Consider the following 18021-nt stretch of genomic DNA (forward strand, 5'->3'; position numbering starts at 1 on the left):
GGGGGTTGTAGGTTGGTAGGAGGATTCTAAGAGGACGCACGAGTCAGTGACTTCGAAGGTAGACTTTACAGGTTAGGTAACGTGTATATATCTCTCTCTCTCATGCCCGTGGTTTTTTTCATTCCTGGAGAAAGTTAGCCTAGGCGTACCTCGAGCGTAAAATCGGTTGCACCTCCTCTCTCTCTCTCTCTCTCTCTCTCTCAGGTCAGTGTGATACACCTTCTTACTTCCTTCCTTCCTTCCATTATTGTCCTTCCTTGTCCTTCTTCCTTTAACATCTTTCTTCTTCTTTCTTTTGTGTTCCACCCCCCCCCCCCCCGCCCCTATTGAAATTTTCTTTCAAATATCTCACACAGATGTGTCATCTTTGCAAATCTTGCCAAAAAATGTGAACACTTGTTTTACTATTTAAAAAAAAAATATCTTTTTTATTTTTATTTTTTTTTTTTTTAAATCTAATTTTAATATTTAAAAATCAAAGTCCAATTATATTTACAGTTTTCAACATTCAATATTATAATCTCGTCGTTTCTACTGTGTCACATAAATCATGTTATCTATGTTCTCAATATACTCGATTCGATAATATTGAATAAATATCTATATATATATATATATACAGATAAAGTAGATAGATAGGGAGAATGAGATAAACTATAATCTTTCGTGGGAAAGATAATATATTTTTTTTAGTGATATTTTCCAAATGACAGAGATCCATTTGAATTCTCAACATACATTTGTATATCGAGAAGTTCATAGAAGTTTCTTGTAATTTGAGATAACTCGATAATCTTGTTTATTTTTTTTCTTCTTTTTCTTTTTCTTTTTATCTTGTACACATTCAGACATATTGAATTTCTTTCGATACTTTGATCTAAACGCTCAACAATCCCCCCCACCCCACCCCAACGATTTAATTTCAACGTAATCGTAAAACTGACATCTTATAAATATATATATATATATATATATATATATATATATATATATATATGTTTGTATGTTTTCATAGAATCTCGAAATCGATCGATATCTAAAGAAAGTCTTTCACTCACTTTCCGAAACAGGTTTATATTCTTACATGCATTCTCTGTATACTCGGTTCTTTTACTACTTTCGAAGAACTACGACGTCGTGCTACTTTATATTACGAATACCTGTCCCCCATAAGAGAGTAGGTCAAAATAGGTACACACACACACACACACATGATGATCATATCGACCAATAAAAAGCAGCAAGCTTTTTAATAATTCATCGAGAACCTATCAATCGCTAAAGCTCATACAACAATCAGAGCGTTATAGTCAAATTTGAATTAATAATAACCGTTACAAAAAGAAAACTTTAATATAACCTATAAGTGAATTAATAAATATTATTTCGAGACTCTAATAAAAAGAAAAAAATAATAGTTCGATCTTAACAAATACATATTTAGATATATATAGAAATTAAATTATACAAAATTATCTTTCGGATGGATGTTAAAAAAAATGGATTCCTTATTTGTATCGCAGTTATAAATGAATTAATAAATAATATTTCGAGACTCTAATAAAAAAAAAAATAATAGTTCGATCTTAACAAGTACATATTTAGATATATATAGAAATTAAATTATACAAAATTATCTTTCGGATGGATGTTAAAAAAAATGGATTCCTTATTTGTATCTTAGTGTTTAATTCGAAAATGATCTATTAGAAGATTATCTTGGATCTTATTAACGTTCCATCACGTTACGAAGAAACGAGGAGGTATCGAATAGTTGAAATTCCTTTAAGAAAATGAAGAAAGGATATATTAAGGTTTATGCGTTACTAATTTTCTTTATCCAATTTGAACAAAATGAGATTGACGGATAGAAAACTTTGTCTCTTGATAATATCCGCAAATGTTATATATATATACATATATATTTTTTTTTAGCAACAAGTGTCACGAGCGCGCGCGCGCGAGCGCATGCTTTATACACACTCTCCGTTATGTCGATTCTCTTTCAGTTTGCAACGGAATCCCGTACGAGGGACGATGATGATTCCCGTCGCCATTCTGCGTGATGATTGTCGCCATCTATCGGTCGATCATCTAACTAAGAAATACTCTCCTCTCGTACTTCGTGATTTATTTCAAGAACGCGCGTTCTATATAATAGTATATTATATTCGTGACTTCATCATCGTGATAACAACGAGTGTGTGTTTCAAAATTAATTTAATATAACCGATGTTCAATCTGATAACATTAGTTGAAAACATTATTTTTTAATTTCCATATTTATTTCTATTCTTGTTTTTTTTTTTTTTTTTTTTATATATATATTATCATTTGAAATTCATCGACAAAGATTAGACACGTTTAATTGGTGGTGGGGGAAGAGCAGGCGGAGTAGGGGAAGAGAAGTAAGAGTGGGGGAAGATAAAAAGAACAATATTAAAGAAAATTATTTCTATAATTACTTTCCTTATCTTTATATCACTCTGTAATCGTATTATATATATATATATATAAAATATCGATATTTTATATAAAATGTCATTTATGTTATTTGTCATTAAACAGACAATAAATTTATCCGCGTAAAAAAAGAAAAGAAAGAATAAAAAAAGGACAAGTTTCCCTGATCAGTTATGTGCGACCTATGAAATAATCCATGACATCAAAGGAAATTTTTTTTTTTTTCTATACAGAAAACTTAAGTAAGCGAATAAAAGCGTATATCCTGTTTGTTAAAATGTTAATAACGTGGCAAGTGAAGTTGTTACATTAGTTCTTTGTAAAATCCTTAAAATAAGTGTCACGTTAAATTCCACGAAAAAATCAAATCAAATGAAAAAACCCGATGAGTTGTTGGTTTTGCTAAATTTGCAAAGATGGTGGACGATGATATTGATACGATACAAATTTATTATAAAATATTATATCTTCTTTCTGATTTCCACGAACACACACACACACACACACAAATAAAAAAGAAACTTCTCTTTTATAAAAATATGAAACGTTGTTTCGGGGAAAATCAACACACACACACAGACACATATATTTATAGAGACATGTAGATTTAAATTCGTCGAATTGAAATTGAATTCGATGAATGATGTATTTCATTTATTATCATTCGATTTTCCTTCTACGTAAATTTCTTTTGATTTATTTTAATCTTTTATTCTATTCTTGAGCTAATCAAAACGGAACAATCATCGAATGACGAAATATTTCGAAATACGTAAAAACAGTAGTAGTAGTAGTAGTAGTAGTAAGTAGTAGTACTATGATGATGATGATGATTATAGTGAAGTAGTTGTGTTGTATCTCTTTTAAAGTAGAACACACACACTTACATTTACTAACTTATATACTACTTAAGCAGAAAGATAGGCACACACACACATACATATATACATACATACATACATACATACACATAAGTTCGCATCATTCCTGTCATCCGGTATCACAAACGCGTCAGCCCAAAGCACGGATAAATAAATAGACGTAAGTTAACGTGTTTCGGCTTGCTTAACGATTTAATTCTCTCCCTCTTGGTTTGTTGTAGCCATTTAATTAGTTAACCTACAATTGACCTACTTAAAAAAAAAAAAAAAAAGGAACAACTCTACTTATTCTTTTAAAAAATGATCATGATGATACTCTACTATACCGACAACCAGATTTCACACCGAAATCACTACGATTTGTACTTACTTTCTACTTACTTTTACATATATGTACATGCATATATATATGTGTGTGTGTATTATTTCTTTCCTTTCAATTCTTTCTTTTCCTTTCTTTTTCTTTCTTTTTATTTTTATCGTTCGTCTTCTTCTATTCCAAAACCAAGTCGCATAATAATTGTATCTCGTTTCACAAGTTAGTAGTAAGTAGCTTTCTATTTAACGGAATGTAAAACCACGAAAGAGATAATACGTTGTGTCGCATGAAAAAAGAAAAAATAATATACATATATATATATACAACTACTCCGCCATTTTGATTTGCATATAATATACAGATATTGATATTACATATCGTGTAATTGCACGTATGTATATATTCTTCTCTTCTTCTTAATACTACTGATTGACATATTTATGTGTTGTGTTTCTTTTTTTTTTTTGTAAAAAATTCCAAAAAAAAATACAAGAAAATATTTCCTGTTTTATCAATCGAGCAATGATTTGCTAATCGAATTACACACATATACAGGATGGTCCCATATAATTGTATTCATGATTTTTCAAGTACTCTTGCAATATAACCTAACAAAAAAATATTTTTAAACGACAGTTGTACTATTTTTATGATTGACTGTACATTGGAATAAAAAAACAGTTTGAAAATGTTAATTTTTTTTTTTAAATGGCGCCCTACATTTTTGACTTCACAATATTATAACTCATATATATATAGAAATCATTTATGCATAATTATGTATTACGGTATTTTCGTGATTGGGATTTAAAAGAAAAATTACCTTTATAACAGGAAACGAAACACAAATTGCGTCCAAAAAAGCAACGATGCGAAACAATCGTGTCCTCGTTTTCTACTAAAAACACCGACACACGTTTACCTACCAAGCCGATGAGAAAAAGCACTCATAGAGGATGAAGATACACACCTTACATTCATTCATATACACATATACACTTTTACAGGTATCATATATACACTGATAAATAGAAACGTGGTCACGTTCGTGAACATTTAAACCTACTTTTTTTTTTTTTATATATATATATATAAATGTGATTTTTGTCACAAACAATCATAACAGGTGTACAATTTTGCTTCCGCCATGTTTTTTTCTTTTTTATTAGCCATCTGTAGGAAAATTGAGTAACTAAACTTGTACAACTAATATGTTACGAAGATCAGTAATTTTTTGTATCTTATTTTTTGTAAACATTCTCGTGACCAAAAAAAAATGTATAACAAATTGTATTATCGTTATTATTTAATTAATGGATTTGATTTATGTTCGGAAATGTTTTATATTGAAATAATTTGGAAAAAAGTTCAATTGCACAATTTTCTTCAGATACAATTTGAAATTTAATTATTATATCTTTGGGTTTTTTTTTTTTTTTTTTCTTAAAAAACGATTACTCAGTAATAAGCGTGAAAAATAGATGTTTGAAGAATGTAATAAGAATAAGAAGAAGAAGAAGAATATTTATTTGAAAAGTGATGAGATAATCAGTTCGAAGAAATCCAATCTCTTTGGTTAATGTTGCTTTGAAATTATATTCCAAAATGATTTGTTTATGAAAATAAAAATTATAACATTTTTCTGAGAGAGAGAGAGAGAGACCGAAGGTTACAAAGAAGAACAATTTCATATTTGACGTATCTTTGTCCGTTGTCGTTGACCTTGCAACTTTTGTAAAACACATCTTTATGGTAATTTAATGCATTTTTCATCGGCCATTACACATATGTGAAAGAAACAAGAGAATAAAATTACATTTCATAATTGAGAATTAAAATTGTCATTTAAATAAAAATAACAACAAAATATAATTCAAAAACATTCGTAATAATAAAAAAAAATAAAATAAAATAAAATAAAATATTAAAATAATAATTTAATATTTATTATTAATTTTATTATTAGTATTATTATTATTATTATTATTGAATTACTGTAATAATGGATTTCTCTAAAAGTTTGTAAATTATTTTTACAAATAAAATAAAATTATTTTATTTTATTTTATTTTTTTTTTTTACGATTACTTATTAAACTTAAAATAAAAATTCTAATTTAATAGATTTTAATTAATAAATATATTAATATATATATATATATATATATAAAACAAAAAAATTATACATTTGAAATAATATTACAAAATTATATTAAGTTGTTCGGAAAGTAATTTCCTTTTTTTCACTGACACTATAAAAAAAAAAACATTAATTGATGCAAAATGACAAATAACGACACGTGAAATTGGTTTGAGGTTAAATTTATCAAATTCAACTGTTTAAGTTTCACTTAATTGGCTTTAGGTTTCTAGGTTAGGATACAAAAATTGTCTTTATTTTTATTAAAAATCAAACGAAAAATTACTTTCCAAACAACACAATAATTTATCTATATATATATATATATATGTAATACTTGTTTTGTGCATATCACAAAATTGTAAGCGCATATTACGTCGTATAACGGAATGGTATATATACATGAAAGAAAAAAAAAGGAAAAAAAAAGAAATAAATGAATAAGTAGAGAGCAATGAGATCCGCTTAAAAAAAAAAAAAAAAACAAAAGAAAAACCCAGCAAACCTGGGTGCAGTATTATACTTTGCTAAAGTAGAGAGAGAGAGAGAGGTGATTGTGAGACTGCTGTCTATTACACGTCATTTTCATAGCAACCGTATGATTCAATCGTGACGCATTTAAAGTACAAGTTTTACAGTCGTCGAAAAACTAGGGAATATGTAAAAAAAAAAAGGTTTTTTTCCTTTTTTCCTTTATGGATCGGCACGCTGGATAATATTATTATTATTGTCTTTCTCTATCATTTTCTTTCAAACATTAGATTGAAATTATTATCCAACGGGAAGATTATTTTTCCTACGTATGATGATGATGATGATGATGATGTGTGTGTGTGTGTGTGTGACGTTTTTCCTTCTAGAATTCGCATAATTGAACTCTCTAATATGTAAAAGATAATTTATAATTTATATCCTGTGGGGGTTCCCTTTTTTTTTTCTATTTATATAAGAAACGTTGTGAAAATTATACGACTTTTACGTTTGTATATGTGTAATAGGTTATTACGCAAAGAGAAGAGAAAACTTTACAGTAACTTTATTTACAGTTTCCAGAATGTATATATATATATATATATATATATATATATATATATATATATAAAGAACAATATCTCGTTAACATTAACTTCTCGTTGACATTTTGATATTTTATCGAACGTTCTTCTCACATAATAATATTTATTACAATATTATGCATCTGTATATAAATATTTTAAATAATTTTAAAATATTCTATAAAAACCACACTAAAAGAAAAAAGAAAAAAAAACACATGAATTATATATAAATACTAGTGTGAAAAGAAAAGAACATAAAAAAAAAAAAGAATTAAGTTTATCGTCCAAACGATAAATTTGTGTTGTTTTCTTTTTATCTCTATACGACGGCCATATTGAATTTATTAAATAACCTTTTTACGAAAGCTTCGGGGGTGGGGGAACACATTGCTTTTGTATATCACCAACTAAAGATAATTTTGTCGACCTTGAAACGAATAATATTCTGCGAGAACATGCATCTCATCTTCATCGTTATTCTCGTCTTGATATTTTCGTGGTGTTTCATATCATTTTCTTGATTGATCAACTAAATGCGCGGGAACATACAAACAACAACATGGCGGCGTATTTCGAAAAAAAGAGAAAGATATGTGTTCTCCATTATATATATAGCTTCAATTTGATTGCGTTTTGTTTGGAATAAAAAAAGGAAACGAGAGAATATCTGGGTCAGTCGTTGACAATAGAAGGAAAGAAAGAAAGAAAAAAAAAGAAAGAAAAAGACACCTTCCTTCATCGTTATCGACGATGTTGTGTAGTTGTAGTAGTAGTTTTAGTCAGAGAGAGTAGTCTACCTTTGTAAGAATTTATAATCACTTGTGTTGCTTATATCAAACTCCTCTCTCTCTCTCTCTCTCAAATTTATTTTTAATATTATTATTATAATTAACTTAACCGAGATTTTTGTATTTCAAAAAAATTTTCTAAACTTGAAACAATTTATGAAACAAATTTTAAAATACAAATATACATTTGTTATTAAAAATATTACTTTAGAAGAAGGAATTCATTAAATATATATATGTGACATAAAAACAAAATTAAGCACACCTAATTAGGTTCACCTCCAGGTGAACTTGGATGTTATTTTATTTTATTTTATTTTATTATTTTTCTAACCTAACTTCCTTCTCTTCGAAAATAAGAAATTATGTTGTTGCTCCTTGACACTCTCTCGTATGTCGTAAAAATATTATTATTCTTGTCAATAATAACTTTTGTAACGATCTATAAAAATTGTTAACTAATGTATATTTATCTGTTTTTTTTTTTTTTACAGAAGCTAAGATGAGATTGGAAGAAGATTTAGTGATTCGTAGGAGCAGACCCACGATGATTTCGGCAAAATATCGTGCGAGAGAAGAACGTCGTAGACTTCTCAAAATCTCGGCAGGAAAATTACGTAGAATTGAAGATCCTGAGGCTAGTTTGTGCAGATCTGTGTTAATAAACAACGCAGTTAGACGATTGCAGCGTGAAAACCGGGACGAGAAGACTAGGAACTATGGACTTCCGGTGGTCACGTATTTGAATGACTCGACGAAGGAGAATAACGTTTCTAGTAATCTTATCGTTGACGATGACAATTCCTCAAGAAAAAGGTGAGCAAACGATAATAATAATAATTATTTTAATTGATGTCAAATTAATAATGTTACAAAACAAAAAAAAATGTAAATGATAAAATTAAAAGTATGACTTGTTTTGTATTTTTACAGGCTAGCAGATGATATTAGGAACGAAGGTCTCAGTACGAAACGTCAAAGGCACGACGATTTGGATTTGCAAGATGACGTATTCAGTGACTTTTACATCCTACCACCAACCCCAAGATTATTATCACACATTGACGATGTTCACGATGCTGAATCGGCTCATCATCATTTGGTTTATACGGAAGATCGTTTAGGTGGTACTACAATTGACGTAAGTGATCCAACGCATCTGATCGATCCTACCTCAACGACGAACGTAACGTCAACGACAACAACGTCACCAACGATACCAGTTGCCGTAGCATCGCCAACATCAACGACGACGATAACTGCGAACGTTCATAACTGCAACAATTCTGGTTTCTTCTCAACAGACTTAGACGATCCTAGTACACAATTATCAGCAAACAGATCTACGGACGTTAGCATGATGGAAGTTGGCGATGTTGTTGATCCCGATAGGATTTGCGACTTTGCAAGGTTTGCGGATTCAGCTAAAACGTTGGAAGAACGATTGGTCGAATTGCAATCGCTAGATGAACATTTTGATTTAGCCAAATTCGAAAGGAACAATAATCAAAGCTGCGGAAGAGCTTTCCACGACATCCAAACTTTCCACAGCCTTGTACCGGGTTTGGAAACCTAGAGAAAAATTATTTGCCATGAGCAACATACATTACTCGTCAAGAAGTCTCAATCGTTTTTTGATCATACGAATAAAAATATGAATAACAATCACGAGACAGACGTTGACGAGGTTAATGATAATAATAATTATAATAGTAATAATGATGATGGTGGTAATAATAATGATGATGATGATGATGATGATCATGATGTTAATGATAATGATGATAAAGATGAAGACGCGAATGAGCAAGCGGGTCTTCGATTTCGCAGTACGCACAAAGAATCACCAAGAGGATGAACCTACAAAATGTAGAAGAGACAACAAATAAACATAACCTACATAAAGTCAAACGATTGATTATATCAAAGATTTATTAATCTCGCACGCGTATATCATCAAAAACCGTTGGAATGATCAATACATACATACATATATGTATGTGTGCATGAAAATAGAAATGAAAGAAAATAAAGCAAAAAAAAATAAAAAGAAGAGGATTTTGAAGATTTGTTTGCATCGAGAATCGAGCTTCGTTTTGTTTTGTTTTGTTTTGTTTTTTGTTTTTCTTCGTGTAAAAACTTTTGAAGAAAATAAGAAAAATATAATTGTGTAAGAAAGAGAAACAAAAAATATGTCATTGTTCTCTCTTTATAATATCGCGAGAAGAAGAAGGGAACTCTCTCTGTGAAATGAAAACAAAAAAAAACAAAAAATAAGAAAAATGATTTCGATTTCGAGTAGTAACTCGTTTAATCCTTTTTTTTTTTTGTGTTTTTTCATTTCCAATATGGAGGAATGATAAATGGGATACCGGTAGAATGATATTATCTTCGTTCTCAAGTTGGCTAACGAAAATCAATTTCTTTCTCTTTATCTTCGATACGAATTGAATATCGATGATAAAACAAACGTTGAAATTTGTTGAATAGTGATAACGAAGTGTGACAAAAATAAAAATTAAAATGAATAAAGCCCAATAATGCGTGCGTTCACCCCAATGGGTTGGTGAATGAACTCGTTCGTCGAAAATAAACAACAAAATAAAACTCACATGCAAAACATATACACACACGTACACGTGATACATGCATCTATATAATATACATACATACATATATATATATATAAATTTATTATATATATATATATATATATATATATATATATATATATATATATATATATATATATTTAAATATGTTTAAATACACACATACAAACATATACATATTATAATAATAATTATTATTCTTTTTATTATTAATAATAATATTATTATTATTATCATTATTATTATTATTATTATGACTATTATTATTATTATTTTTATTATTATTATTATTTGTATATATAAATAGAAATATGTTTATAAAAAAAAAGATAATACGTTAAACGATATTAAACGGGTTTTACAATACACGCTCGGCGATCATTTTTACGAAAAAAAAAAAAAAAAAAAAAAAAAAAAAATCATTTTGTCTGAATAAAAATTGCAAATAAAAATAATAATAAAAGAGATGTAAAAAAAAAGACGAAAATTAGAAGAAAAAAAAATAATAATAATCATCTAAGCCTGTTTTTTCTCTTCTTTTTTATAAGAAAAAGAAAATGGTATAATAATCGCCTAAGCGTTTGTAAAAACAAAAATGGCAGAAAATTCTATATATATATATATATGTATATTACGTAATGGTAAATCACTTAAAAAAAAAAAAATATGTTAATGCCAAGTACAGGGCCTTAGAGGTTATATTTCGATTTTATTCTTTATCCTTCGCACTTTATTTCTAATCAATTTTTTTTTCTTTTATTTGTTCTTTTTATTATTATTATTATTATTATTATAGTTATTATTCATTATTATCATTTTATTGATTATTTAGAAGAGAAAAAAAACCTATTTTATTAATGAGAATAATATAATTATTATTATTATTATTATTATTATTATTAAATTAAGTGGACAGCGAAAAGTAATGGCGCCTTTCTAACCTCAAATTCAAAACGAATAGATTTTATTTTTAAACAAGTTTTTATTATTAATTATTAATTAAATTAATTACATTACATTATAAACTATCTTTTTCTATCGAGTATGGAAAAATTTTTTAATACTAAATTGATCAAAATCAATTCAATTTTTGATAAAAAAATATTAAAAAAAAAAAAAAAAAAATGTGACATTTGTAGAAACGCCATTACTTTTCGATCATCCTAATATTATAACAATCTCTTATCACGACGATTTTCTTCCTCGTGTTTGATGAACGTCGATTGAAAAAAAATATATAAAATCATCGTTTTTATGAAAAAAAAAAAAATAAAAATAAAAAAAGAAAAAACAAGACGAGTACTGTAAAAAAAAAAAAAAAGAAAAAAAAAATAAAAGTAAAGAAAGAAAAAAAAGAAAAGTGTGAAAGAAGAGAGAAAATGCCTTACAAAAAATTAATAATCAAGTTCTCCATTTTGAAAATGAATTTATTCGAATGTTAATTAAAAAAACCAATTGTTAGAGATTCGATTTTATTGCGTCTTTTTTTTTGTTTTGTTTTTTTTTTCTGTTAAAAAAAAAAAAACAAAAGATAAAAAGAAAATGGTTGTGAAAGAAAGAACAAAAAAAATATAAATAAAATAAAATAAAATAAAATAAAATAAATGAAAAAAAAAAAAAAACAATATACGGTTGTTTCTAAATTTTTAATTATTATTTTACAGTATTAGTCTTAAAAAGCGAGGAAGGTGTATATATATATACATATATATATATATTACACATTAACAAGAAAAATGTGTGTGTTTGTGTGTGTGTGTGTGTGTGTAAAAAAAGCGTTTTACAATCGACGTTAAGAAAAAAAAAAAAACATGAAACAATCTCGTCGATTGACCACACCCCTCACAACACCCTTTTTTTAACCGCGAGTGTCTTGAAGAAAAAAAAAATTAATAAATAAATAAATAAATAAATAAAAAATGAAGCAAAAGTAAAAAAAAAAAAAAGAAAAAAGAGAGAGAGAGAATTGTAGTTGAAGTAACGAAAAAGAAAAAAGAAAAATTAAGCAAAAGAGGAAAAAAAAAGCATAAAAATAAAAAAAAAAAAATTAAAAAGAAATGATTACGAAAACAAAAAGTCTATTTTATCGGATAATTGTTAATAAATAAATAAAATAAAATAAAATAAAATAAAATAAATGAATGATGAAAAATGATTTCATAATAATATATGTATAAATAATGATATACTGCATACAACAATAATTGCGTATGTAAGTATGATAAAAAAAAAAAATAAAATAAAAATGGTTGAATTTAAAATTTAAAAATGTAAAATTAAAAATTTTTTTTTTCTTTTTTTCATTTGCGACTATACTATAAACAAAAAATTAAGAAAAAGAAGAGAGAGAGAGAGAGAGAGAGTTATTTCTTGTTAAATAAAATCATTCCAATGTTATTTCATTTCGTTTATTATTTTATTTTGTATTTTTTTTTTTTTTTCATTTTTTTATTTTATAATTCAATTTGATGACAATGACGATTATAAATGAATGATGATGATGATGATGTGAAAAAATAAGAAAAAGAAGAAAAAAAGAAAAATGATGAAAAAAGATTATATTATACAAAAAGAAACACACACGCGCTGTGTCTCATGATATGTAATTAACAATTTTACGAATTATATGAATAAACAAAATGGATGAAATATATATATATATATATATATATATATATATATATATAGTAGAAGTAAAAAAAAAATGGAAGAAGAAGAAGAAGAGTAACGGTATATAAAATATTTTATCGATTGGGTGGCTCTCGGCACGACACACTTTAATAAATTCGGCTCTCATCGCATATAAAATCAATTTTTCTCATTCCTATAATTGCAGTGCAATATATATATATATATATAAATAATAAAAAAAAGCAGAAAGAGGAACAACTAAAAAATAATATAATAATAATAATAAAAAAACAATCTTATCCACGCATTATATATATATATATATATATATATATATATATATATATATATATATATATATATATATATATATATATATATATATGTAAGGTGGACCAAAAAGTAGTGGCGCTTTTTAACCTCAAAATAGAAAACGAGTAAATTTTGTTCTAACCAAAGTTTTTATTATTAATCAATAATTAAATTAATTAATTACGTTATCAACAATCTTTTTCTATCTGATATGCAACATTTTTTAAATATCGCAACGATAAAAATCATCAATCGGATTTTTTGATTAAAATATTTTTTAAAACTTGATATTAGTAGTAACACTTGACTTACGTAGTAACAACCATTACTTTTACTATCTGATATGCAACATTTTTCATATTTATCGTAACGATAAAAATCATCAATAGGATTTTTTGATTAAAATATTTAATAGGAAAAATTTGACATTAGTAGTAACATTTGACTTGCGTAGTAACGACCATTACTTTTCGGTCCTCCTAATGATGCATATACATATACATATATACATACTTCATTTTTTTTATTTCTTCTTAAATTAATTATTTATAGCTCGTATGTATTATTGTGTATGTATGTATGCATGTATGTATGTATGTATGTATGAGATGTACGTGCGAGAATAAACAAAACAAAAATAATACACACATATCACGAGGTACGTTAAAAAATAATAATACACATATACACATACATATACATACAAAGAATAAAATAAGAAAGGACAATTAATTATTATTCGAAAGGCTGGTTCTCTCTCATCTGATTTATACATAAATGTATATGTATATATATATAAATATATATATATACAAATACTTAAAAAACAAAATATGTATCCTATCCGATTTCATCGGTTCAATTCACACCCCCCCACCCCACCACCACCCCTTTACAATTAATATGTAATATATAGAAATTTATCGAGTCATCACGAATGAAATAACGTTGATCATCGTTTTATTGAAAATTAATTTGTTTTTTTCAAACATTATACGTGTTTGTAATAATTATTATTTACACGGTTTCAATTTATACAATATTTCTATATTGAGATCTCTAGCATTTGAATACGCTATCTGGTGGTTAAATTCAAAATTACAGTAGATAGGTCGAAATGTTACGCCACGTGGTGGGATCTCTAGCACTTGAATACGCTATCTGGTGGTTAAATTCAAAATTAGAGTTGATAAGTCGAATTGCTACGCCACGCCCCTTGTCAGAGATCCCAATATTATGTATATATATATATGTATACAAATTTTGATTTTATTTCTATTTTTTTGATTTCTTTTTTTTCATTAAATCTTCTTTTATTTATTTTTTTTTTTAATGCACAAAGTTGCTAAAAAAAAAGAACAAAACAAAAAAAAATAAATTGTAAAAACAATCGATGTCTTCGAAAAGTTTTATTCGCCATATTGTCTTCTCTTTTGTTTGTTTGTTTTTTTTTTTTTTGAAAATTTATAATAGAAGAGAATGCGTGAAAGAGATGATGATGAAAAAAAACATCCCCTCGAAGTTTTACAAAAATATAAATAAATATATATATATATATAACAAAATGAAAAAATGAAATAATAAAATAATACAACAAATGATATGAAAAGATTAGGTTGAATTGTATATAATAATAATAATAATAATAATAATAATAATAAAAAAAAATAGTAATATTTGGCATTGCACAGAAGCGCCCGATGATGAAAAAAAAAAATAAATGCAAACAAGAGAAGAAAAATTTTTCTGCTTTTTGCATTAATAATAATAATAATAATAATAATTATATTAAGAAGATGAAGATTATAATAATTAAAAAAAAAAAAAAAAAAAAATAAGAAAAAAAAATATATATATATATCGACGTGTGTGACTCAAACACAATATTTGTAAATAGCCGCCTTAGCACATACTAAGACAACTATGTATAATGTTTCGTACGTTGTTTAGGTTTTTAGTATACTAGTTATCCGAAATCAGTTACCAATTATATGAAAATATTGCAAATAAATAAGAAAAAGAAAAAAGAAAAAAAAAGAAAAAAAAACTACAAAAATTGTTGCGTCTTTTTATATACCTACAAATAATTTGTCCATATCTCTTTACCTATCTTATTAAATATAATTATATTTAATTGTAAGATAACCTCAAAAAAAGTATTCAACAACACCTACAAAATTGTCTTAAACATTAGACAAAAAAAAAAAAATCAATTAATTTTACGAGTATACTGTATTACGTTGTTATAATATTTAAATTGCTAATACAAATGATCTCTAGCACTTGAATACGCTATCTGGTGGCTAAATTCAAAATTAGAGTAGATAGGTCGAATTACTACGCCACGTGGTGGGATCTCTCTAGCACTTGAATACGCTATCTGGTGGCTAAATTCAAAATTAGAGTAGTTAGATCGAATTGCTACGTCACGTGGTGGGATCTCTAACACTTGAATACGCTATCTGGTGGTTAAATTCAAAATTAGAGTTGATAAGTCGAATTGCTACGCCACGTCCCTGCCAAAGATCCCAATAAATAGTTTATTAATTAATTAATAAAAAACAAAGTACAGTATACTTCACAAATTGAACGTGATTATTGATATTCTTTCAAAATATTACTTTTATTTAATAATTTAAATATTCAATTGATCAGGTTTGTACTACTACTTTGTTCAAACTAGAGCATCAAACTAACAACATTTTTTTAATAATTATTTATACCTTTTTTGTATTATTTTATTTCATTCTAATTTTGATATAAAAAATTTACGAATAAACATTTCAATTTTTACAGTTTTTTTTTTTTTTTAAATAATTGTTCATTAAGGATATTAAAAATTATTCATGGGGTATTGCAATCGAAATTGTTGTCAATATTTTTCATTTTTTTCCTTTTTTTTTTTTTTTTTTATTGAGTCTTGCGAATATAATATATATATATACAAAGGATCGAGAACTAATAATAATAATAATAATTATTATTATTGTTAATAATTATATCATTAAAACTAAATAAAAACAAAGAGTGTGGGGAGAAGGGGGAGGGGGGCGGAGGGTAAGGGGAGAGCAGGTTCGTTGTTACCATAATTAATTATTAAAAACGCGCGCTGATATTACATTTAAATAACATAAATTTGTCGTAATAAATTCTATAATGCGTGTAACAATGTGTGAAAGGAGACACACCACATTTTATTGTGGTTTGCTCAATTAATTGGGCCTATAAGCCATACGAAATGATCGAACATGAAAAAATATATCCGCGAATGAAATTCTGTCAATTATGTCTATGTATATATATATATATGTATGTATGTGTCTTGCTGGTGTTGTATGTGTATGTATATATATATATGTGACACATGATCGATATTCGATGAAATATTAACGAAGAAACTTAATCTTGTAAGGTGGGGGGTGGAAATGAGGATAAGAGTGAGGGTGGGGGTATAAATGAGGGTGAGGGTGGGGGTGGGGGTAGAAATGAGGGTGAGGGTGGTTATGAGTGCATTTTTTTTTTTTTTTGTTTTGAAAAAATTATTGAAAAGAAAAATAAGATTGTTTTGAAATTGTGTTAACTCGAGTTTAAAATGATAGAAAAAGTTGTGCTCGTAAGAAAAATATTATTATTAAACGAATTTGTTATAAAAAAAAAACCAATTGTTATAATAGATGGGTGAGATTACAATAAAAAAAAAAAAAAGAAAAAAAGAAGAAGAAGACATGAAAATAATTTAGCGGGAATATTTGAAAAGGTTTGTGCGTTTTTTTTTTTTTTTTTTTTTTTGTTAAATCTAAACCGCGGCTTACTGTTGAAAATGTTTCTTGTCTTTTTTTGTTTATTTTTTTTTTATTTATTAGTAAAAAGATTATTCGATAGGGTAAGATGATTTTCATCCTATTATTTTATAGAAAAAAAAAAGGCAATTATTTTTATACATTTTAAGATCTAACGAACGTGTTTATGGTGTTTCATAGAAAAATCGTATAAAAAATGTTGGGGTGCAATGATTGATGATAATAATAATAATAAACGACGAAGTAGAAGTAGAAGTAGAAGTAGATGAAGAAGAAGAAGAAAAAAATAATTAAATTATATATATATATATAATATTTAATTAATAATATTAGTTATATATTTATATAATTATATACACGCGTAATGCAATTGTGTTCGTACGACAATGGCATATTTTGTAAATTGATGATATCGATTTTAAAATGATTTCATTTGACTATATATATATATATATATATAACGCGTGCAACATGGCGACGTAATTATATGTATGTGTGTATCGTGTTTTACAACATTATTCTTTTTATAATTGTTTTCTATTTTTCTTGTGTTGTGTAATTTTCGTCAAAGATAAAATAGAAAAATATTTCAACTATCAAATTTAATTATTTACACCTAATTTTGTTTTTTTTTTTGTTTTTTTTTTTTTCTTCGAGCACAACTTTCCTTTAACGAGAGAGATAAGAAAAAAAAGGAACCAAAAAAAAAAAACAGAAAAGAAACATAACCTCATTAACACGTTTAAATATCGATATTTTTATAATACAGTGGTTCTCTTTTATTTTTTTTATTTTTTTTTTTTTTTTTTATCTACGAATAAATCGTCGTAAGTATTTCGTTCTCATTTTCGTAATTTGTTTGTTTGTTTGTTTGTTTGTCGATCGATTCGATTTCTAAGCATTGAAAAGAAAAAGAAAAAATAAAAAAAATAAATAAAAAAAGTAACAACCAAAATTCAATTCGCAATTGGACGAATTTGCGTTGTTCAAAACGACGTAACAACAAAAGTTAATACAA

General features: G+C 26.4%; 1 protein-coding gene across 1 annotated transcript; it reads left to right on the top strand.

Moving 5' to 3' along the window:
• Positions 1-2163: 2163 nt before the first annotated feature.
• LOC107068242 (uncharacterized) lies at positions 2164-16861 on the top strand. Its single transcript, XM_089170480.1, has 3 exons — positions 2164-2200; positions 8143-8464; positions 8582-16861. Exons 2-3 carry the CDS (start codon positions 8151-8153, stop codon positions 9222-9224), a joined length of 957 nt encoding a protein of 318 aa, XP_089026606.1. The 5' UTR covers positions 2164-2200; positions 8143-8150; the 3' UTR covers positions 9225-16861.
• Positions 16862-18021: the final 1160 nt, after the last annotated feature.

The sequence above is a fragment of the Polistes dominula genome, unplaced genomic scaffold (genome assembly GCF_049000335.1).
Source record: "Polistes dominula isolate Pdom_NZ unplaced genomic scaffold, Pdom_raw_medaka contig_15, whole genome shotgun sequence".
Taxonomy (NCBI): Eukaryota; Metazoa; Arthropoda; class Insecta; order Hymenoptera; family Vespidae; genus Polistes; species Polistes dominula.